Source organism: Microtus pennsylvanicus, chromosome 7, assembly GCF_037038515.1.
Source record: "Microtus pennsylvanicus isolate mMicPen1 chromosome 7, mMicPen1.hap1, whole genome shotgun sequence".
NCBI classification, from domain to species: Eukaryota; Metazoa; Chordata; class Mammalia; order Rodentia; family Cricetidae; genus Microtus; species Microtus pennsylvanicus.
Window position 1 is genome coordinate 96401434 of NC_134585.1, and position 23662 is coordinate 96425095.

At 45.6% G+C, this 23662-nt stretch overlaps 1 protein-coding gene and 1 long non-coding RNA gene across 4 annotated transcripts; one reads left to right on the plus strand and one right to left on the minus strand.

The window, feature by feature from the left end:
• Positions 1 to 3344: 3344 nt before the first annotated feature.
• LOC142854972 (uncharacterized) lies at positions 3345 to 10572 on the minus strand. Its single transcript, XR_012911392.1, has 3 exons — positions 9708 to 10572; positions 7767 to 9029; positions 3345 to 3903 (listed from the first exon to the last, which is right to left on the minus strand). It is a non-coding gene; the product is annotated as an uncharacterized LOC142854972 (long non-coding RNA).
• On the plus strand, positions 10525 to 23022 carry Rwdd3 (RWD domain containing 3). Of its 3 annotated transcripts, none has more exons than XM_075981496.1 (4): positions 10525 to 10655; positions 19971 to 20458; positions 22347 to 22462; positions 22560 to 23022. In XM_075981496.1, exons 1-4 carry the CDS (start codon positions 10571 to 10573, stop codon positions 22672 to 22674), a joined length of 804 nt encoding a protein of 267 aa, XP_075837611.1. In that variant the 5' UTR covers positions 10525 to 10570; the 3' UTR covers positions 22675 to 23022. The 3 variants fall into 3 exon arrangements, with proteins under 3 accessions (XP_075837611.1, XP_075837612.1, XP_075837613.1); XM_075981497.1 differs by having other exon boundaries at positions 19977 to 20458; XM_075981498.1 differs by lacking the exon at positions 22560 to 23022 and having other exon boundaries at positions 19971 to 20411; positions 22347 to 22458.
• The last annotated feature ends 640 nt before the right edge of the window (positions 23023 to 23662 follow it).

The window sequence follows — 23662 nt, forward strand, 5'->3', positions numbered from 1 at the left end:
GCTGTGGATGTAGCTGCAGATAGCCTCCCCCCCCTGCTGTTCTTGCTTGCCTTTCATGAAAATGCTACCCAAAGTAATAAATCCACAAGGAAAACCATGCCCCCTGAATAATTTCTTGAGTCAGTAAGGTAGACAACAGGACAAAGCTATCTGAAATTCAGGCTGGGGAAACGGCTCATTGCTTAGGAACGTCTGTTGCTCTTACAGAGGACCCAGATTCACTTCCCTGTGGTGATGTTTTGTTTGTACTGTAACAAATAAGGCTTGCCTAAAGATCAGCAAGCAAGCGGAGCTAGCCACAGCAGTTAGCCTTAGAGACCAGGCACACGCCTTTAATCCCAGCACTCAGAACACTAGGCAGACAGATCTCTGTGAGTTCAAGGCCACCCTGGACTACACAAGACTAAATCAAAGAGAAACAGAGCTCATACCTTTGCTCCCAGCACTTGGGATCCCACGCCTTTGATCCCAGCACTAGGGAGATGGAGCCAGAAGCAACATGGCTGGGTGGAGAGAGGAATATAAGGTGGGAGGAGACAGGAGCTGAGAATGTTCAGTCTGAGGATTCATGGAGGATTTTGCCCACTTTGGTCTGAGGATTCGGTAGAGTTAAGGGTCTCTCTAGTGGCCGGCTCCTTTACTTCTCTGCTCTTTCAGCATTTACCCCAATATCTGACTCCGGATTTTTGTTATTCAAGCTTATTAGAATTCTCTATTTCCCACATTGACAAAGTAGCTCATAACCACCTGTAACTTCATTTCTAGGGGATCTGATGCCCTCTTCTGACCTCCACGGGCACCAGGCACATACGTCATACTAAGACATGCGTGCAGACAAAACATTCATACACATAAAATGAATAAACCTAAAAAAAATCTTTCTAAAATCTAGCAAAAACTCTAAACCATATGTACTTCTAAAAGTATTGCAGCAATGACTGCGCTAGAAAATTACATATTATCATATTTTAAAAAACTGAGTAGTAGTTCCTCAAATACACGTATAAACCGAGGGTTTCGGCAGCAGATGTATAAACCGAGGACATGACCGCTCCATTCTCCAGTGGTTGAGGAGAAGGTTTTTATTGTTAAGTGTGTGCAAGGGAACAGTCAGAGGCACCTGGAAACATCCAGAACAGAAAGAGGAAGTAATAGAGGCAACGTGGCCAGCAGATTGGACTGGGGCTTAAAAGAGGAGAGAGAGGGGAGCAAGAGAGGAAGACAGAGAGATGAAGGCAAAGGAGACCAAGAAAGAGGAATCAGTGAGAGGGTCGAGAGAGAGAGACAAAAAGAGAGAGAATCAAGCTGGCGCATGACGGAACTTTATATAGGAACAAGAAGCTGTGGAAGGGAAGGCTGTGGGCTGCAGAGGTTTAGGGCAGGACAGGGGCCTGCATGAGTAGAGCCGAGGAAAGCCACAGGTACTGAGTGAGCCCGGAAGGCCAGCGTGCCCTTTGGGGTGCTAATAGGAACCTAGCCTGTTTGTCCCTCCTGACAGTGGTAGAGGGGAAAGGGCCCCAGAATTTGGAGAAGTAGTTTCCTTTGAACCAGACAATATGTCTGTTATAACTTGAAGGCAGTTTGTTTAATTAACCTCACTTTGTTGGGCAAAAATGTTTAGTATTTTTTTGAAAGAAAAAAAAAACGTGATTTTTTTGGTTACATTTCATGTTTGTTTTTTCTAGGTATACATTTTTGGATAGAGAGTTTAATTTTTGATTTGTAAAATTATACGGATTGGCTGAGACTGAGTACCAGATTTTTTTAAAAATATAATTACAAATCTTTTATTAATGTGAGGTTTTTAGAATCTTAATTTTTTGGGAAAAATAAGTCGATACTTTATTTTGGTATTAGAAATTGAAATCAATAGTCCATAAAACAAAACAAGAAACAAGAACATTGTAGCTTCTTCATTTATGCTCTGTTTTAAAGATCTGATTTCAGCCACAAGGTCAAACACTCCTACTTTAGGGCAGAGGCATTGATTCACTGCTCCCTTCCAGAAGTTCTTTGTGTAAGTGTGTGTGTGTGTGTGTGTGGTGTGTGCGCGTGCGTGCGTGTGTATGTGTGTGTGTGTGTGTGGTGTGTGCGCGTGCGTGCGTGTGTGTGTGTATGTGAGTGTGTGTGTGTGTGTGGTGTGTGCGCGTGCGTACGTGCGTATGTGAGTGTGTGTGTGTGTGTGGTGTGTGTGTGTGCGCGTGCGTGCGTGCGTGTGTATGTGTGTGTGTGTGCGCGCGCGTGCGTGTGTATGTGAGTGTGTGTGTGTGTGGTGTGTGCGCGTGCGTGCGTGTGTATGTGAGTGTGTGTGTGTGTGTGTGTGTGTGTGTGTGTGTGTGTGTGTGTGTAGGCCAGAGGCTGACATCAGGTGTCTTTTTCAGTCTCTATCTCTTATTTTTTTTTGAGACAGCGTCTCTCACAGAACCCAGAACTTGCTGATTTATTTAGGCAGGCTGGTCAGTACACTCGGATCCTTTTGTTTATGTGTCCCCAGAGCTGGGATTAGAGGTGAGGGCTGCCACTCCGCCCAGCCTTTTACATGAGTGCTACAAGCACTTTATTGACTGAGCCATTTCACCCGTTCCCATCATTCATCCATTCTTGGTGGTTCAATTTACAATGGAAAGCCTTTTCTATGCTAGGCACCGTGTGAAAGAGTTAGAGGTACAGGGCTGGAGAGATGGCTCAGAGGTTAAGAGCATTGTCTGCTCTTCCAAAGGTCCTGAGTTCAATTCCCAGCAACCACATGGTGGCTCACAACCATCTGTAGTGGGGTCTGGTGCCCTCTTCTGGCATGCAGGCATACACACAGAATATTGTATGCATAATAAATAAATATCTAAAAAAAAAAGAGTTAGAGGTACAGCTAAAGACGCCACAGAAATATACCTCTGTCTCATGACCTCCCTCTGTGGTGGTTAGAGACACGTGAGCAATCACGGTGTGGTCTGGCAAGTTAGAAACACAAGGGCTGGAGAAATGGAGGAGGGGTCCTAAACTCAGATTCAGGGGGAGCAGGGGATTTAGACCTTAAGGTGAATAGGTGGGGACTAGTTGACTCAGTGGTTAAAAGCACTTGTTGCTCTTGCAGAGGACCAAGGATTGATTCACAGCACCCATGTGACAGCTCACAACCATCACAGTTACAACTCCAATCCTAGGGGATCTGACCCCATCTTCTGGTCTCCTTGGATACCAGGCATGGAAGTGGTACACATATACACCTGTAGGCAAGATACACACACACATAAAATGAAACAAGCAACTCTTTAAATATTAAATAAAAAATAAAGTTATAGAAATAATTTAGATTTTAATATTTAATTAAAATTTCGATTGGGGAAGTATGTTTTGTTTATAAGACAGGGTCTTTCAAGGATCCCAGCACTCATCAATTTAGGTAGACTGTCCAGTCAGTGAGTCCCGGAGAATCTGCAGTCTCTCCCCACCGAGCGCTGGGATTATAGGTATGTGCCACAGAAGTGGCATTTTACATGGGTCCTGGGATTGAATTCAGATCCTCTTGCTTGTTGTACAATAGTTACTATGCGGTCGAAGCCACGCCCACCCTGAGCCAACCCCCTAGCCCAGCATTTTATTCTTTTTTTCCCCCAACATTTTATTCTTAAAGAGATTTTATTAATACTATGTATACACATGTGTAGGTCAGAGTGCAGCTTTTGGTAGTCAAATTATGGGATCCAGGGATTAAACTCAGGTCACTAAGTCCTGAGCAGGAAGCATATTCACCCGCTGAGAAATCTTCTTGCTCCGAATTAAGAAAAGTGTGTATCATCAAGGTAGAGAGAGAGAGATCAGGAGCGAGCCTGCTGAAGCGGTGTTACTCGGTGATAAGAAGGGAGATTTTCTCTTTTTCTTTTCTTGACTTCTTCCCACTAAAAACTGAATAACATAAAAAAGTGAAAACCAACAGGGAAATACAGAAAGGCTCCCACAAAAGAACTATTATTTTGATCCAGATTGTGGAGAAAAAAAAAAGACCGAGAAAACAATGCATCTTTGTTCCATTGCTGGGAATGTGCAGTCCCTGGGAAACTGTCGAGATGCAGGGAGGGAAGCTCATCTTGTCTTGAGGTTTCCCGCTGGTGATCAAATGCATTATCATCCAAGCCCGTCTCTCATGCTGCACGACAATCGCCGGTCACCAAGAAGCTTGCATCATATATATATACGTATATATATATATATACTTATATATAAACTATTGCTTCCTCAGAACCCTGCGCAGTGTTGAGCACATCAGGAGATGCTCGACACAGCGGAGGTTTAACGCTACCTCCCAACATCACTGAACTGGTGATACAAATTTTGGCAGACACAAACAAATCTTCTCACTCAGTCTCTCTCTCCCACTTCTATTTTACGGAAAAGCCTCTATCACATTGGCCAAACAGGTTTTCCAGGTCCTCTCAGGAAACATCTAGCAGGGTTTTTTTTTTGTTTGTTTGTTTGTTTGTTTGTTTTTTGTGTTGCTCCATTACAGAAGGGGTTGATGGCCCAGACAGATGAGGTGCCTAGCTGCTGGAGGGCAGGACGGTCTGTGCTTCATTTACTCATGGGCTGCCTCAAACCTCATTAAATGGCGTGCACTAGATACTCAGTAACTCTGGCAAGGAAGTGATTCTATAAACAACTAATTAAAAATGTTCGTTTGTAGCGACAAATATTTATTGAATTCTAAATTAAAGAAATTTGAACTCTGGGGCTGGAAAGATGGTTTGGAGGTTAAGAGCCTTTGATTGCTCTTCCAGAGGACCAGGATTCGATTCCCGACACCCACGTGGAGGTCTAAAATTGTCTGTAATTCCAGTACCAGGGAATCCAATGCCTTCTGGCTTCCTTGGACACTGCTCACAGGTGGTGCACAGACATTTGCATAGGCAAAAAGTACATATAAATAAAATATAAAAAGTAAATAAATATCTCCAAAAACGTCAATTCTGTTTGTGGAATTTATTTATTTACTAATTTATCTATCTATCTATCTATCTATCTATCTATCTATCTATCTATCTATCTTTTTTAAAAAATATTTATTTATTTATTTATTTATTTATTTATTTATTTATTTATTTATTTATTTATTATGTATACAATATTCTGTCTGTATGCCTGAAGGCCAGAAGAGGGCGCCAGACCTCTTTACAGATGGTTGTGAACCACCATGTGGTTGCTGGGAATTGAACTCAGGACCTTTGGAAGAGCAGGCAATGCTCTTAAACACTGAGTCATCTCCCCAGCCCCCTCTTTTTTTTTTTTTTTTGAGACAGGGTCTTATATAGCCCAGATTTGCTTTAATTACCTGTTCCTTCTATTTCCCACACACTAGAGTTAGACCATGCAGTATCTGTGTATTTGGGGAACTGAGGTTTTACTAGAGATAGACGATAAACATGTCAGACTCTATTTGACAATTGGCTGCCGTCAAGCCGTACTCTTCCCATCTCTTCAAACGTCTGCAAGGAACTTTGAACATTTCTTTTGGTGTTAGTGATTAGTAGCATCTGGATCATGGGAACCCCAGTGCTGTGCACAACTCTAGGTTTCAATCAATCCCTAACCACAAAGAATACCGAGGCTCTTTGCCCCACCCTTCAAGACCTCGCGCATTGGCCTGTTCTACCCAGAAAGCTTCAGTCTCTGAGAAATGGGCCTCTCCAGTTCCTTTTGGAATCTGAGTCATTGCTGAGGGCAAACTGAGCTGATTTAATGATGGCGTTGGCTTATGTATCCTGTGGTCTATGTGATGTCTAGAAATGCTCTATCAAAGTAGCTTGGCCCATGTAACTGACAGCATAAATCCAGTTCTTATGGTTCGCAAAGCTGGGAAGTCCAAGATTAAGGCACTGGCCATGGCTGGTGAGGGTCTGTGTGGTGGTTTGAATGGAAATGGCTCCCACAGGTTCACAGGGAGTGTCAGTATTAGGAGACGTGGCCTTGTTTGAGTAAGTGTGTCTCCTCTATAGTTACCCCCCATCTACTCTCTTCCCAGTTCCACCACCACCACACCCTCCCTCAGGTACCCCCCCTTCACTTCCCTTTAGAAAAGAGCAGGCCTCCCTGAGATAGCAATTAAACATGGCCTAGACTGGGGGTGGGCTCTGAGGTTTCAGATGCTCAAGCCGGGTCTAGTGTCTCTCTCTTCCTGCTGATCCAGATATAGAACTCTCAGCTACCTCTTCAGCACCATGCCTGCCTGTGTGCCACCACGCTTCCTGCCATGATGATAATGGCCTAAACCTCTGAGATTGCAAGCCGGCCCCAATTAAATGTTTTCCTTTATAAGAGTTGCTGTGGTCAAGCTGTCTCTTTACAGCAATAGAAACCCTAACTAAGACAATCCACTTGCTCACAGATGGGCTTTTTGTCCTTATTTGGTTAGAAGAGCAAGAAGCTCCCCCATCTCATTGGTGAGGATGCTAATCCCATCTGTGAGAGCTCCAGGCTCATGACACAGTCACCTCCCAAAGGCCACACTTAACAAAACCATCACTTTCAGGCCGCGGACTCGGACAGGACACAAACATTGAGACAGAGCATGGGGAAGCCATAGATAAAAATAAACAAAGTGACTTTAGATAATGGTAGATGTCGTGAGAAAACCAAGGCAGGCCAGTAAGACAGGGCTTCGGGGTCAAGGGGAGGGGATGCTGGGTCTGTAGAATTATGTGACCCCTTAATCTCAGGACCCACACTGAAGTTGATGTGGCCAGGACTGTCAGCTGTCTCCCCACGGCACTGCCTTTCTCCATAATAAAGGAACGATAAGAACATGACACTTAATTTCTTCTTCTCTATCTAGCTGAGCACACAGTCTCCCTGGCTGAAAAATGGCTTCATTCTGATTCCCTTTAAACTGTTGTTTAAGGTGAATCCACTTTCTTTTCTTTTTTCTTCACCATTTCCCCTGCTCTTCCCCTCCCCTCCCTCTTTCCCTTTTCCCTTGTACCTTCTCTCCCCCTTCTATTGTGTGTCTATTTGTTTCCTTTAAGAAACCCAGGCCCTCTTGTCGCCACTCTGTCCTGATGCCTCCCTCTCCCTCCCACCATTTTCAGTCACCGCCTCGCCCAACAGCAGCATTTATAATTCCTTCCCGAGAAAGGTTTTTAAAATGTCACACAACCCTCAGTCTCCACCTCAGGTAATGAAACTGGCTCTTCAAGGCCTATGCTGTGAGAAAACAGAATTAATAAAAAGGATATATTTGCAACAGCAACCAAAAATTAAGCATTGGGTACTATTTTAATTAGACAAACCATAAGACACCCCCACTCCTGATGATAACAATGAGTTGTCGGGATAACATTGAGAAGCGTTGACCTTGCCCCTGGGGACAGTTTCCCACAAAGCTGGAACTGATTTGATACCAGTTGCCTTTAGGAGCCAAGCAGAGGCAGGCAACCATGGATATGCTGGGGTGAATACAGATTATCTGGATATCTTGCCCTGAAACAGAAATCTGGGCCAAATTCTCATTGAATTTAGTTGTTTCTATTTTGACATCATGGTGCGAGATAATTTTGCAACTTTGGCCCTTTAACAGGACAGAAAGATCTATGGCCCATTAATAGCACCCACTTGTGCACTTTTGGAAGCTCTCACCATTCCTGAACATTACCAAATTATTTGACCCCTTTCTCCCTGGCAAGTTGTGGGCTTTCAACTGTGTCAGGATGTTGAAGTTCACTCCGGTTAACAAAATGTGGCAATTCTTGTACCTTTAAGGTGATGAAAGAGTCTTGTACCTTTAAGGTGATGAAAGAGTCTTCGACTTCTTGCAGATCTCACGTCCTTATCTAGATGGAAGACTGGAGGCTGTTCGAGCAAGGACCTCTTGCTTCATCCTTGCATTCCAACACCAGCTCTCAGAGCCAGGTCGACAGTCACAGAGGCTTCAAGGACATCCAGAGAAACAGTAAACACAGGGACTCCTTAGACTACACAGTTGCTCCACTGTTTCCACTTAACAGTGACTTAGGAAGCTGGCCTTTCAGGCCCCTCCTCTTTTGTTTCAGAGACTGGAGACTGAACTCAGGACCTGGATAGCCCAGGAAAGTGCTCCCCCACGGAGCTACGTCTTCAGCCTGGGGGTTTGGGGAAGTATTTTTGATGTTCTCAGATCATAATTTTTCTTATGATAAGAAATATTATTTATTACCCACTTAGCTTTTTCTAGGGCACTAACATTTCACCTACTCTAACAGTCTTCAGAGTGTGCATTGTTATTTGTTTGCGCAACTGGGTTTTGACTTAAGATTTTAGATTCCAGTATTAAGTTCAGGTATTATCCTCGAGGCAGTCAGTACTGGGACAATGAAATGAATGGCCTGTTTACCCTGACTTCCTGGATTAGAGGTTTTAACTGGAGGTGAGGGGGAGGGTGCAAGCCCTTTCTCATTCTAGTCTTAGGGAACCCACTCTTTAGGAAAAGCGCCTGGAAAGATAATAATGTTTTAGCAAATCACACGCTGGTGTGCGTGTTTGTGGGAGGTGGGGAGAGAGGTAGATAACACTCTCACCGTAGACACCCATTTCACATTTAAATATTTAAAATTTCTGTGGCCTGTGACGAGAGGAGAATTTATTACAAGGAACATGATCACCGTGCAGGGGGTTCAGGAGAGCTGACATGTACCTGCTATTTTCCTGGTGTGAGAAATATCGAGCTGGCATTCCCCTGTCTGTGCGATGATTACTGCGAAATGTCAGGGTGCAGGGGACGCAGTCACGGGACTTCAGTGTCTCAGGGCTGTGTCAGTTGAAAAGACAGTCACGTCGACTTTTTATTTAAACATGCTCGATGAAGTGTGAAAAGCAGGTTAAGGAACCAGCGGAGGAAGGGAAGCAAAGCAGAAACTCACTGACCAGAACATTTTAAGCATGATAATAAATGGCTGTCCTTTCCCATGAGCTCCACTGGACCTTTTGCTGACAGTTCCAGAGATCTCCTCCTAACGCCGGTGACAACTGGAATCACGCTGTTCATCTTATTTCATTCGTATCACACACTGCATTTGAAAAATTAAAACCAGGATGAGGGCTATGCAATTATTGTGTGAACCATCTTAACAAATACGACAAATAACCAAATTAAATAGTTCCCACCACTTGTCATAGGAACACTGGACTTCAAACTGAAATGGAAGAACTGAGTGCTATTGTAAATTAAAAATGTATCCTGTCCCCCAAATCTCTCTAGCAGTTAATGATGAACCCGCTGAACTTGCTTGAACTGCTATTTTGGAAGTAACTCAAAGGAATTTTTTTCTTCCTTCTAGAATCACTGTAGATAATTATGTGTTTAAATAAACTTTTATCTTTCTAATTATGTTCACGGCATGGCTCCTAATTGCCTGGGGTCACTGAGATCTCAGGGTGTCCCCAGGGAAAGTCTTTCTTGACTATCTTGTCATATTCCCTTTCTCTTCTTGGAAGCCAATCTCTCTTCCTTTTTCAAATTCCCCTTTGGGTGATAGACCGGGACAGTAGCACCGGTCAGGTAAAATTGTCCCACTGTGGACCCTCTTCCATCCTAGGATGCACTCACAGAACGCTGTTTCTGACAACCCAAAAGGTGTGAGACTTCCCTGAGCCAGCAGCCACTTCTGGGAGCTGCAGAATTTAAAACTGCTATTTGAAAATTAAAAAAAGGGACAAGTCAAAAACACACAGACAGAACTACTCACCTCCTGTAATTAATTTTGTTCACTAAAATCCAAGTTGAAACAGGTTGGATTACGGATTCTGTTATCTTATGGTTATTGCGCGTGTTTTGACGTCTAGATCAAGATTCAAAGATGGTGGTCCACCATTAAACTCCAGGAGTCACAACAGTAACAGACACATTATGTTGTATGCACCGAAAATCACCGAAACCAAACCGAATGGAACCAAACCCAATCCAAAATACTAAAAAGGTAGTGTTTATGACCTTTGACCATAGGAGACTCAGTCCCCGCGTTCTGCTCCTTTGACAGGAAAGAGGTCCGGGAATCCAGACTCTGTCTGTAATTCCAGGGTCAGTAACAAGGTCAGCACTCTGGAGGTCATTACCAACGTCTTTTCCGGAATTCCCTGTCGTCAGGGTCACTAACAACAACACGAGGGTGGAGAATTTGTGTTTTGCTCACTGTGGGATCTCGGCCACAAAGTTCAAAAGCCCCCGTCAGGGGCTCACCTTGTTTGACCTTTCTTGTTTGCTTAGGTTTCTCTTACTCTTTCTCCGTCCCCAGTCTAGTCTAGGTGAAGCATGGTGGGTTCACAGCCTGGGTGTTCTTCTGGAGAACTTGGGACTTTACGGAGCTCCCTGAGCTCTGGAAAGCAGCCGGTGGGCTGGATGGGCTTCAGGGACAAAAATTGGAGTAGTAAACAGCGCCTCGGCGCTAAGGAGCAGAAGGGCCTGGGCGGGGCATCCAGACATTCGCCCATATCCCCGCCCCCGCTGCACCCGCAGCCTGCCTGCTGTGAGGCCGGAGCGCCCTCTCGTGGCTGCGGGCGCGCTCTGCTGCGGGCGGCAGCGGAAGCGGCTTCGGGTCCTGGCCACGCGGCTATGGCGGAGGCGGTGCGGCAGGAGCTCTCGGCGCTGGCCGCGATTTTCTGCGGGCCTCATGAGTGGGAGATGTTGAGTTGTTCAGGTGAATACCCTGCCTCCCACCCCGCGGCCACAGCGGGGAGCGGGGGACCGAGTCACGTGGCCGAGGGCAGTGTGGGAAGCGAGCGGAGGGGCCAGGCCCTCCCCTGGGCTCGCCCTCCGCCTCCTCTGGGCTCTCCCCGCAACCAAACTGCCCTCTTCATGGAAATCCAGCTCCCCGAAATAGTCAGTGCCTCCTCTAAGCACTTGTGCGTTACGTCCTTGACAGCACGACGCTATATTTGGTTGTCTGGGCCCCGAGATCAGTAGCAGCCACGCGGAAGGCAGGCAGCAACATTTGTTGGGGTGGGAAAATGTTTGAATTCTTCAGCATTGATGGCCTTAATTTTTTTTTTTAATTTTAAAAAGTCTTTTTATTTTTACGTTTTCCAGGCTGCTCAAAAGGGGCAGCCAATCCCAGACTCCTGATTGACGCATTAACCCCGCAGCCGGCTTTCATGGCTGCCTTCTTCCCTTCTAACATAGGCAGGACACCTGCCTCTCCTCTGGGAGTTTATGGTCTATAAAACTTTTTATTTATTTAAAAAGAAATAGCGAAAACTACTTCATTCTTGACTTGGTTTCCATTAAAACTCCCCCCTCCACACACACACTAAATAATTTTTTTTTTCTGTATATACGTGTACTGTGTGTACAAGGAGGCCGGAAGAGGGCGTTCAGGAGATGGGAGTTAAAAAGGGTTGTGAGCTGCGCAATATACGGGTGCTGGGAAATGAACCCAGACCTCTGGGAGACCAGCCAGTGCTCTTAACCACCGAGACACCTCCAGCACCCCCAGATTTCCCCCTTTGGGAAGTGATCCCCACTTTCCTCTCGGCTGTCAAATATGTCATGCACGTTTTGAGGACAATAGGAATTATCCTGTTAGGGTTAAAATGGAACTACTATTGAAATTGCCTTTCTGACCATACATTGGTTAACATCCTAGAAGGTAGCGTGAAATGTGCTAGACCCAAAGAAGCTATAGCTATGATTAAGAGGGCTTTGGGTGCCGGGAAGTGGTGGCACAGGCCTTTAATCCCAGCACTCGGGAGGCAGAGGCAGGCGGATCTCTGGGAGTTCAAGGCCAGCCTGGTCTACAAGAGCTAGTTCCGGGACAGGCACCAAAGCTACAGAGAGGTTACTGAGTCCCTGGGAGTCTACAGATGTTCATGGTGCTTACTGAAAATGGAACTGCTTTTTTTTTTAGTGCCTAGACCAGTCTCGTGTCTTTTTGAATCTTCCTTAAAACCCCCGTGAAAGGATTGATCATAGGGCTTGGCTGTCCTCTTCTGATTGGTAACAGCTCTAGCTGGTTACCATCTCCGTCTCCACAGCTCTTTATTGAGAATTGCTTCTTCCTGAGGATGTTTAAAGACACTGGTGTGTCTTTGGGTTCTTGTATTGTGGTCCACTTACAAAAATATCTGGGAGAGGTGAACCTGTGATGTCCTGTGACATTGTAAAAAAAAAAAAGGTGGTGTTCGCATTATGAGTTCACGGTTAACCATTAATTCTGTTGCTAGGTCAGAGAAAAACCCCAAAAAGTAAGTGCCGAGAGAAACCCCCAAAAGAGGAGACCCCAAAAATAGGTGCTGAGAGAAAGAGAGGGGTTTCTTAATATTGAGAAGACCGTGGCCCTTTATCTCCTGTTAAATTGAGCATGACTTTCAAGGCATGCCTCCTGATTAATTTAATTCACTGTTCCGGCATCAATAAGTAAGCGACTTATAAAAGAATTCAGGGAAACAACTTAGGACATTTTGTTACTAGAAGGATTGTGGGGAGTAGAACAATTCCGCAATTGAAGTCTGGATGTTTGAGGCTCACAGCTGGGAGCGGGAGCTGTGGGAAGGGAGGGCCTCTCCCAGAGCTCACCAAGTGTAGCAGGCCTCTCCCAGAGCTCACCAAGTGTAGCAGGCCTCTCCCAGAGCTCACCAAGTGTAACAGGCTGTGTGGCTTCCACACAGTGGCAGCTTGGGTTTGAGGGGGTAACTTTGGACCCCATCGTTTCTCTCCTGGCCTCCGCCGTAGAAATTTCTCCCGGCTTCAGTGGAATTAGAGGAATATCGCAAAAGGCCTGTGGTTCTCTGTAAGACCATCCAGGAAGGCCCAGCTGACCCTCAGGGCCAGCTCTTCAGGTCTTGAATGGAAAAGACCCGAACAAATGGGTTCAGCTTTGTGGGGATTCATTTATGTTAAGAATTTGAGGACTTTTTACATTCCGGCCACTCAGATTAACATTAGAGTAAGTTCTCAGGAAGAGGCACTGTGTGTAACAATCTCTTAGGGGTGTAAGGTTTCTTGCTGTGGGAAAGGCGTGAGGACAGAGCAAATCAAGATTATCCTGTTCTTCTCTAGCCCACGTGTCAAGTTTGATGTGGTCACCTGACACTTTCCTGATCTTTACATGAGCCTCATTTGATGAGAGGTTTTCTTAGCTTCACTTTTCATTGAAGCTTGCTGACGATCAGGATGGTTAAATAACCGCCAAGCTCCGCAGGGTTGGGCTGGGCACCGTGTGTAGTTCCTCTGTAGCGGTCGGGCTGGTGCAGGAAAGGTTATTAGCAAAAAGTCTATGTGCTGAGAAAGAAGAGTTTGAGCATCCAGAGCAAAGGTATGGGTGGGATTCAGCTTGTATTCAGAACAATTCAGTGGCGGGGGTGGGTGTTCGCAATCCCTTCGCGCATACCTGTGTGTGGTGGTTTGAAAGAAAGTAGCTACCTCGTCAGTACCGCATCTGCCTGCCTGTTGCCATGTCTGCCGTGATGATAATGGACCGAACCTCTGAACTGTAAGTCAGCCACCACAATTGAATGTTTCTTTTCTAAGAGTTGCTGTGGTCGTGGTGTCTCTTCAAGGTGAGAGAAACCCTTAGACAAAGTGCTTGGACCCTTGTGAGGCTGCCGAAGCTGGTGTTGCCCATTTTCCTGGTGAAGTCATGGAGGGGCCATCGCTGCTGTCAGTGTCATTATTAATGGAGTTGCAGTTTGGAAACAATCTCACAGACTTAAAAGTTGCGAAACAAGAGGTCTGAGAAACCAGCATGACATCCTGGGCTTGCAACAGACACGGTGTTCAGGTGGGATTCCGCTTGCTGGCAGAATGGTTCCAGGAACACATTGACTTAACACATTGACGGGCTTGTTGTCTGCTGCTTGTCAAGGCTGACCCTGCCTCTTTAAAACCCACACAGACTCGATCTTCCTTGCCAAAGGATGCCAGTGCCACCTTTAGCTCCCGTTCCTTTTTGTTGGCTTGTTTCCTTCTGTAAGGACATTTAATCCACACGAAAATCTAACGGAAGCATGAAACAAGCATTTATGTGTGCGTGTCTGTGGTGAGTGGCCGGGGGTAAGAGCAAAGACCATCTTGGTCTCTTGAAGTGTGAAGAGTGCGTGGGAAGCTTTTGAGTGCTTTTGTGTGCGAAGTTTTTGAGGATATGTGAAAATTGGAAAGAAATCAAGCACAGAGAACACGAGCTGGCTATGGTGTGTAAATGGTTTCTCTGTGTGTACTAAGTAAATCCTGAAGTAAATCCTCATGGATCTTGTTTGCTTTTCCCGGCGCCCGTGTGGTGGGACTGTGTAGCTCTCTTGTGTTATAGGCAAGGAAGTAGAGAGAAACTTTTAAAATAGAATTAGGGTGGAGACTGGGGTCTCGTTCAGTTTCTGTAGTTTGAACTAATGCCATCTTTGGTGTGGTAGAAACAACATCTTTCGTGTGTTTTTAGGGAAAATTAAGGTTTGTTTGTCTTAGTTCAGAGCCTTCCTGTGTAGCCCACTCTGACCACAAAGTCTAGATCCTCCTGCCTCAGCCTCCTCAGTTCTGGTATTATAAAGTGTGCCTGGGCTAGGAAGGGTGGGGTTTAGCTCTCTTTCAGTTTGGGTTGTAGTTTTAATGTCAATACTGTTACAAGACAGAGTGAGCGGTGCAGATAGTGAACATGGATCTGAATTTGAAGAGGGCTTAGACTAGATAGAAACAGTTTTGGGTCTTTGGTAGGACAAGCATGGGCTCTTTAGGATATAGGCTTATTGAGAATATGCTTCTGAGTTAATTCTAGTGCTGGAGTTGGGGACAGGGGCAGGATTAATGGCATACGCACAATTATCCCTTTTATCCATTCTCTTGCTAAACCATTAATAACTTTAACCTCAAAGCAGATGATAACATTACAGTAGAACAATTTTTTTGGGGGGGTTAGGAGAATTAAGAAAAAAAAACAAAAACAGTTGAGAAACCGAGTTTTAAAGAGATCCTGTGGATTTTTTTTCCCTCCCACCATACTTAACGTCAGAAAGGGGTCTGTTCAGGCCTTCCCATTTGCTTAGGCATACAGTGTCACCTTGGTTTGCAGCTCCGCCTGTTCGGGGCAGACACTGGCCAGGGGAATCAACCAGGAAGACTGCGACTCCTCAAGGTGGAGACTCAAAGCAGTTTTCCTTTTAATGTGCAGGTAGGGGCGTCCTTCCTTGGTTTCCTAACGTGAGGACCAGGGCGCCCCCCTCCCGTTCCTCCTCTGTGTGCTGATGGGGACTGTAAAATAACACAGAGAAGGGAAGCTTGGTAAAGATTTGCTGGGCCTCTCACACTGTTCCCTGGGCTGCCCATCACCTCACGCATTGCACTGGGCTGGAACACGCTGGCCTTTTCTGTAGCAGAGCAGCTGTATCACGGTAGCTGCCTTGGCTGCTGCGGCTAGTCCTCACACATGGGTGGCTTCACGCAACATGTTTTTAATGCACTGACATCCTGAGGGTCCGAAGTCCAAAGTCAGTTTTCACCTGGATGAAATCAGATTGTTGGAAGTGATGCTCTCTGCTCCGTCCAAGCCCCTGGGGAGTCTGATTACCTGTCTTTCTCAGCTTCATGGCTGTGTACCGAGAGTTCATTGCAGCATCACGGACGGCTCTCTTCCTCTATTACCAAACCCCGAAGCAGAGCTTCATGCCCCAGTGCATCCGTTTCCTTCTTCTCTGATAAAGTCTCCATCTCTATCTGCCTCCTCCCCATTTTAAGGACACCGAGGATGGTGTTTGTCAGTAATTGAGGGTAGCTTCCCCATGCCAGCATCCTTAATCATGTCTGCAAAGACGCTTTGGCATGCAGGGGAGTATACCCACAGGTTCAGGGGAACAGGGTGCATACATTCTTAGGTCTGTTACTTTGCATGCCACAGGCTCAAGGGCTTCTTCACTCATGTGTTCCACGGGTATAAGCCAATGGCGTAGATTTAAGGCCTATATAACTATAAAATTTGTTTATTAAACCCTCCATTTTGTGATGGCAATATTACTCTCCAAAACCAAAATTGGAATACTTCAAGGTAGAGAAAAAGTTAATTTGGTTTAAGTATAATAATTTTGGAACTGAAAATACCGTAATAAGCTCAGAGTAGGATAGGCATCATAAGGTCAGTGTTCAAGGGAGCCGTGGTGGGCAGAAAGCAATGATTTACTACAAGGAGTTACAGGATTCAGAGAGCAGGGATGTTAGGTGGCCCAAGACAAAAGATGTCAGGTTTCTTCAGGGCTCACGGAGGCACACATACTTGCATGGCTGACTTCAACCTCAGAACAAGATTGACGACAATTCCACAGTTAAGAGCATAAATCATTCAGTTGGTCTGGGACCAAAGCCCCAAGCATACAAAACACACTTTTACTGTGCGGGATATTCTAAAGTCTCAGGCTCATCTCTCTGTAGGTAGCCGTGGACCAGCCCTGAAGGACGGTTGAAGCAACCCAGACCTACTAAGTTCTCCCCGTTCTTCATGGCATTTTAGAGGTCACAGATCATCTTTGAGAATGGTGATCCAGGAAGAGATGGCATCAGAAGCGACAGGTTAAGCAGTCATGGGGAGGCTGGTTACTGAGAAAATGGAATTGGTGTTAGAATTATATTTTATGGAAATTGATGATGAAGGGGCAGAAAGAGATGGGTCTGAAGCTCGCGGAGGAATTTGCAACACTGGGCTTTTGCTGTGTTTTGGATTGTTTTTTTAGAGCATTTTTCTAAGCGAGAGGGAGAAGCAGGGAGGGTTAAGAAATGCACAAGAAGTTTGTAGTGATTAGAATGAGACCGTGCGGATGGTGGGATGTGTAGAAGAAAGGCACTTCCTTCTCAGAGAGAGGGGACTAAAAAGGAGAGAGCAACAAGGTAAAAGGCTGATTGGGTCCTCAGCCACGGCAGTTGCGGCTTTTAGGACAGGGCCAGCTTCCCTGACTTCAGCACTAAGGAGACAGCACCCCCAAGTGGCGATAGACAGTACTGCTCGCTGAGCACACTGCACGTTCACACACGTTTTCCTCGTTCCGTATCTTACAGCGCACTGTGAGCAGATGCCTCAAAAGAAAACATCAGGGAGCGAGGGTTTCTTTCGGTTCCTAGTGAGAACACAGTGCAGCATGGTGGGGAAATCGAAAGGAAGGGCTCCCTGCTGGGGCAGCATGAGCATGAGGCTTTTTCTCCTATCGAGGTAAATTAGGAAGCAGAGATTACACAGGAAGTGGGACCAGGTTAGAAACTTAAAAACCTGTCTTGCAGTGTGTGGGTGCACCCACGTTCTATCGGGAACTCACCAAGGCCAGCTGGCCTGGGTCTGAAAAAGCATGGGATAAATCCGGACTAGCTGAACATAGCGGACAATGAGGAATACTGAGAACTCAAGAACAATCGCAGTGGTTTTTGATCCTACTGCTCGTACTGGCTTTGGGGGAGCCTAGGCAGTTTGGATGCTCACCTTTGGAGACCTGGATAGAGGTGGGCGGTCCTTGGGCTTCCCACAGGTCAGGGAACCCTGATTGCTCTTTGGGCTGACGAGGGAGGGGGAGTGAAATGGGAGGCGGTTGCGGGGAGGAGGCAGAAATCCTTAATAAATAAATAAATTAAAAAAAAAACCTGTCTGGCAGAGACCCACGTCTTGCAGCAGGGCCTCACCTCTCAGAACAGCGCCACCCAGTGGAGACCGGGTGTGCAAACAGATGAGCCCTTGGTGTGCGTTTTACATCCAAACTGTCATGCACGAGGTCGTGTGCGGGTGGGTGGACACACATAGCTGCACGCCGCGGGTCATTATAACAGCTGAGAGTCACTGCATTTAAGAGCCCTGCAGCCAGTTTACCTTGATTTAAACCTGAAAGGGTATCAAAATACTATGATAAACACCACATAAATGTGTACACATTTAATGTTTCTATGTATCTGGTAAATATAGTTAGTAAAAAAAAATAACCCCTCCAGTCTTATGAAAGCTGCGCTAATTTTTCTCAGCCATTTCTTAAAAGAATATGCTGTCTTTATAGTGCTGGTCAGAAAACGCCTGCTGTCTGACCCAGGGGAAAACCTTTCCGGCTTCCAAGGCTGTTTGAGCAAAGGTATTACTGCCCCGCAGACACTGAGAGAGACCATGGGGAGCTGTCTCCCAACACACACGCATGTGTGTGTGCTTAATACTGGGTGCGGTGGCGCATGCTTTAATCCCAGCACTTGGGAAGCAGCCTGGTCCACATAGTGAGCTCCAGGCTAGCCAGGATGACAGAGAAACCCTGTCTTAAAAACAAGCAAAATATCCCTGAGGAATAAAAAGAAAGAAAAAGAAACTTTATACTCATGTATCTCTAAGTGAAGACTGGAGTCTGGGAAGATCTGTGCTTGCCCTTTATGTCATGTTTTGAGGCAATGACTGAGCCATTGTGACAGACCTGTGTCTTACCCATTGTTTTCTGAACAGCACAGTGTGTGGGGATGGACACGTGCCCAGGGGATGTTTGTTGACTGATGAGTGAATGAAGATCTTTAAAAACCCTGTTCCCTCCTTGAGAAGGAATGCAGACTTGCTGGGTGATGGCTGTCGAGCTTGTTCAGCCCGGAGATCCAGTGTTGTCTGCAGGTCCCACACAGCAGAAGATATTAACCGAACCGACATTTTGGGAGCCTATTTTGATGGTAAAATATGTCTTTAAAAAGATGAACCCCATGGAAGAAAGAAGCGACTTGAAGCTGGGGAGGTGGCTGAGTGGGTAGAGGTGCTTGTGCATGGGCCTGACAATCCCAGATTCAATACCAGAATTTTCCAAGGTGTTGAGACGGAACTGACTTCCTGAGTTGTTCTCTGACCTACACACATGCCAGTGATAATAACAGTGATACTAACAGCAGGGGCAGACCGAGATGTGAAGAGTGCGAGAGGTTTAGAAGCATGCATGCTGGTAGGTTTGGGGTTAGTGTTAGGGTTAGTATATTCATTACATATGTAGGAGAGGAGACTGATAATCTTTGGAATGGTTACTGCCTGAGATTCTGGATGATGTCTGAAAGTAGTAGTTTCCTGCAGCTGTGCGGATGTGCATGGTCCTGTGGGAATCTGTGCACCGATGGCTTGTGGATGCTGTTGACATCAGATGGCTAGGAAGCGCCTTGAATGTTCTGTAAGGTGCTTTAAAATGGGGGACGGGGTCAGGGCTCCACGGTCGAGGCTGTGAAGATATGGGGCCTGGCTGCTTCCTTGATGAGCACAGGGAAAGAAGGCAGAGAGGCAGGCTCACCCCACAGCCACGCATCTGGACCCAGCCCCCTCCTCCACTCTCTGATCTGGGCCCTTCTGGCCCTGCAGAATGAATTAGCCTGACATTTTATCAACTTTGTGGAAAGTGGGGTGAAGCGATGTGGAACACATTGGAGTGGTGAAGCCGAGCAGATCTGAGAGAGAGCAGAATATTTCATCTCCTCTCCTAGTGTGAGTCCTCCCTTCGCAGGGAGCCCAGCAGAGGTTAAATGTGTCCGCTCGGTTTAGGTTCATCTCGCTGCCTTCGCGTCACACAGCTCTCAGTGTATTTGCTGCAGAAGCGTGTGTCCAGTCACTTTCAGGATCACATCCAGCCATCACCGTGCCGCACCTAGGACTCCATGTGACTGACTTACCATAAGTAACTTCGAGTGGACGGCTTACATATTTTCTGTACACATTATTGCTCCCTTGAACACCTGCAAAAGTTGATTCATGATTTTCATGATTATGAGTGAAACATGGCTAGAAGGAAATGAACCAAAGCTACTTTTTGGAAAACTTAATAAAAATGGTTGTTAAAGAGTATAATTGTGAGCAGGTTTGCGTGGGGCCGTCTATATGTGTTTCTGGCTGGGGGAAATGACCTGTACGCCATGGCTTTCTTTGTATTATGTGTCTCTTCATAAAGTAACTCAAGAGTTTTCCCATGAGAAATAAGTAGAGATTTAAAAGGGAAATTTTAGCCAATTAGTATTCCATTGAGATTGAATTATGTACAGCTAATAATTATTTTTGGATGTCTTCCAGAGACAGATGGGGCTGTATTTAGAATTCACACAACAGCTGAAGGACTTGTGGGCGAGGATGTGCCCTTAGAGCTGGTGTTCCATCTACCAGCCGGTTACCCTTTGTGTCTGCCCGGCGTCTCGGTTAGCTCCAAACATCTGACCAGGGCCCAGTGTGCTACCGTGAAGGAGAAGTTACTTGAAGAAGCCGGGAAGCTTTTGTCAGAACCTATGATTCACGAGCTGGTTCTTTGGGTTCAACAGAATCTCAGACACATCCTCAGCCAATCAGAGACTGCCAGCAGCAGTGAGAAGCATGCTCAGCCAGAAAGCACGGCTGCGGATGGCGGATTGTGGATAATTCTTTTGCATGTAGATCACATGAGAGCAAGGACTAAATATGTCAAAACCGTGGAGAAGTGGGCCGCAGAGTTGAGGCTGACAGGGAGACTGATGTTCATGGGCAAAACAATACTGATCCTGCTGCAAGGCCACAGAAGCAACATCAAGGTGCCAGCAAACTTAATGTAGAATCTGCATGTGCCGAGTCTCTGCTAGACATGGTTTATCTTTAGTGTGTTTTCTATCAAGGGGATGGATGAGCATGGTGCTTCTGCTTTTCCTGTTATCATGCTAAATGGTACTTTGGTGTTTTTAAACAGTTCTTTAATTTCTATTTATCTTATGTGTATGGATATTTTGTCTGCGTGTTTGTCTATGCACCACTTGTGTGCCTGGTGCTCATGGAGGCCAGAAGAAGGTGTTGGATTCCCTGGGACTGAAGTCACAGATGGCTGTGAGCTGCCATGTGGGAATTGGGGATTGAACCCAGGTCCTCTGGAAGAGCAGCCATGCTCTTAACCACTGAGCCATTTCTCTAGCTAACCCCTTCAGTTCTTTGTAAAAATGACTATCTAGTTCCTACAACAACTATAAACTTGAAATAAGTGTAAGATTATAAACATTATACTGTAAATATTATGCCACTTAAAGTGGCAGTTTTTAAAAATATTGATTTGTATTTTTTATGTGTATGGGTGTTTTGCCTGCATGAATGCCTGTGCACCATGTATGTGCAGTGCCTGAGGAAGCCAGAAGAGGGCGTAGGATCCCATGGAGCTGGAGTCACACACAGGCAGCTATTAGCTGCCATTTAGGTACTGGGAATCAGTCAGACTCAGCACGTCACCTCCTCCCCAACTTCTTTCCACCAGACTTGTCTCAGCAGGTGCTTTCAAAGCCGTCATCTCCAGGCTTCCCAGCTCGCATCCCAAAGCCCCCTTAGCCTGTTTTATGAGGAGCTAGACAGGGAAACCGTCTTATTATGTTTTAGATCTTAAAGGAGCTACAGATCACACAGTAAGTCTTACGCTGTCAGACGCAATGGGACAAGCACAGTTTAGAAGATTTTATTTAAAACAGATTTATCATGAGCAGCCTGTGGTCCTTAAGCTCTGCAGAGTAACAGCCCTGAGTTTTTCCACGGTGGGTTAGTTCCACAAACCTCCTATGACATTCATTTACTTAACTAGGTTCATGCTGGGTTCTGGTGTAAGTAGAGAGAGAAGCCAGATTTAACCTGTGGTCTGCAGTGGGCCTAGCTAAAGATCCACAGATTTTGAGGCAATCTGTATCTATCAATATACTTGGATCCTTTAGGGTTACTTCCAGCTGATGAAAATAGGTGCAAAGTTCCTTGCTCACATTCCCTTAAGGCTCTGAGTGTCTGTGGCTGGCACAGGCTGGTTAGGGGAAATGCAGTGTCACGATGTTTCTCCCAATCATGAGTTGCTAACACACGTCTGTTCTTACCACTACAGTCCCGCTAGTTCAGAGAAATTACTTTTTATGGCTTTCTCTAAAATGACATTTTACATGGCTTTCTCTGATAAAAACGTCTATAAGGTCGCGTACTAGGATCAGGAACGTGCAGGTCGGTGGGCAGGAGGTGGCATGTGCCTCATGGCCCCACTCTGGCTGGCGTGGTGACTACGATGCTTGCGATTACTGGGCAGTGTTCCACGCTCTGGAAGCCCGTCATTCCCGGAAGTGCTGTGTCTGTCACTTTATCCAGTTGTCCCAGCTTCACCAAGAGGGGATCCTGTTATAGCTGGTTGTGTGGGGTTGGTTACCCAAGGCACAGAGCTTCAATAACTAGTTTAAATAACTGCTTTAAACAGCCTAGAGGGTAAATAAGCCACTCCAGCAGCTGTCCAGTCCTGACTCACAGGCGAGCGTGTTGGCATTGCTCAGCGGAACAGTTAGCCACCTATGCAGAGACAGCCTGTAACTCTCTCACTGTCCCATCCCGAGAAGGCTCCTTAAGCAGGAAAATGCTTGTGGGTTATATGGTTCCTTCAGCGTAAGCTCTGCGCTTACCCTACTGATTATCGTTTAGGAGTACCTGATCCTTCAGAAAACCTCCAAAGTCGATGTGGACTCAAGTGGAAAGAAATGCAAAGAGAAAATGATTAGTGTACTGTCTGAAACAAAAGTACGACCGGAACACAAAAGGTATAATTTAGTACCGTTGCCGACGCAAACGCAACTGAATGGGTAATTATGCCTGACAAACCGCCGCATATTCATGAGCTTCTCTTGTATAATGCAGGTTTCTGGCGTTCGAAGTCAAAGAGTACTCAACGCTGGAGGAGTTACAAAAGGAATTTGAGTCTGCAGGACTTCTGCAGCTCTTCTCGGAGTGTGCGCTCGGGCTGGTAAAGTGAAATGAATGGCAGGAGCCGTCGTCAGTAAAGCAGCGGCTTTGTTGTTGACTTCCGCTACCTTTGGGGAGGGGCTCATTGACGTTTTCATAAGAGAGCAATCTCACGTTTCTCTGTAGCAAAATCATCCTCATTTCAGGAAGAAGGCGAGCTGTAGTTTATGGAATATTTAGCATGAAAAGACCCACATATTCTCATGTGTGCTAGAAAAGACTGGGTTCAATAGATGGGATTATCTGGAGGAGAAATAAAAACTCGCAAGGGTAAATGAGCTGTTGTTTTTCTTATAGACGATTTGTTTAGGAGTCTGCAATTTTCAGGCTAATTTTCTTGTAATTAAATGATTTCTTAAAGTGATTTGTTTTCGTGTTTACTTTCTCATGTTTACATTTTTGGCATTTAATCTTGATTCCTCCCCACTCCGCTTATTATGGCTAATGTTTTAAGTTGAATGTTGGGAGAAATCTAGCTCCAATTTCTTGGTACAGTTGTATAAACTGCTGGATTAAATACAAAACAAAGACGTTTTTACAGAACCCAGTTACTTTTCAGGGTTCCAGGATGACATGGTACTGCTAGCTGTAAGACTACATAGTAGGTGTAAATTAAAATTCCTATTTGAAAAAATAATTTCTGGTTTTACAAGGGAAACATGTTTAACAAAGTGAACCTGGTTTGCTGGATAGGAAAAAAAAACACTCCCCCCCCACAAAACTACAGCTATTGATTTTCATTGTGAAATCTTTCAAATAATGATAAAATACACTTATTATGACCAAGGGGAGATAAACTTTACAATAATCGTTTGTATTAAAATTTCTTCCTTCCTTGCTTGCTTGGTTTTTTGAGACAGGGGTTCTCTGTGTAGCTTTGGAGCCTGTCCTGGAACTCACTCTATAGACAAGGCTGGCCTTGTATTAAAATTCATAATGAAAAGGAGGAGGGCCCTTGGGTCTGAGAAGAATATTTATGTACACAAAGCCACCTGAGC

What these genes read in the sequence shown, in the direction of transcription:
- Rwdd3 (XM_075981496.1), top strand. Translation starts at nt 10,571, where the DNA reads ATGGCGGAGGCGGTGCGGCAGGAGCTCTCGGCGCTGGCCGCGATTTTC. An exon ending in GGAGATGTTGAGTTGTTCAG is followed by an intron (nt 10,656 to 19,970) that starts GTGAATACCCTG and finishes GATGTCTTCCAG; the next exon opens with AGACAGATGGGGCTGTATTT. An exon ending in GCCACAGAAGCAACATCAAG is followed by an intron (nt 20,459 to 22,346) that starts GTGCCAGCAAAC and finishes ATTATCGTTTAG; the next exon opens with GAGTACCTGATCCTTCAGAA.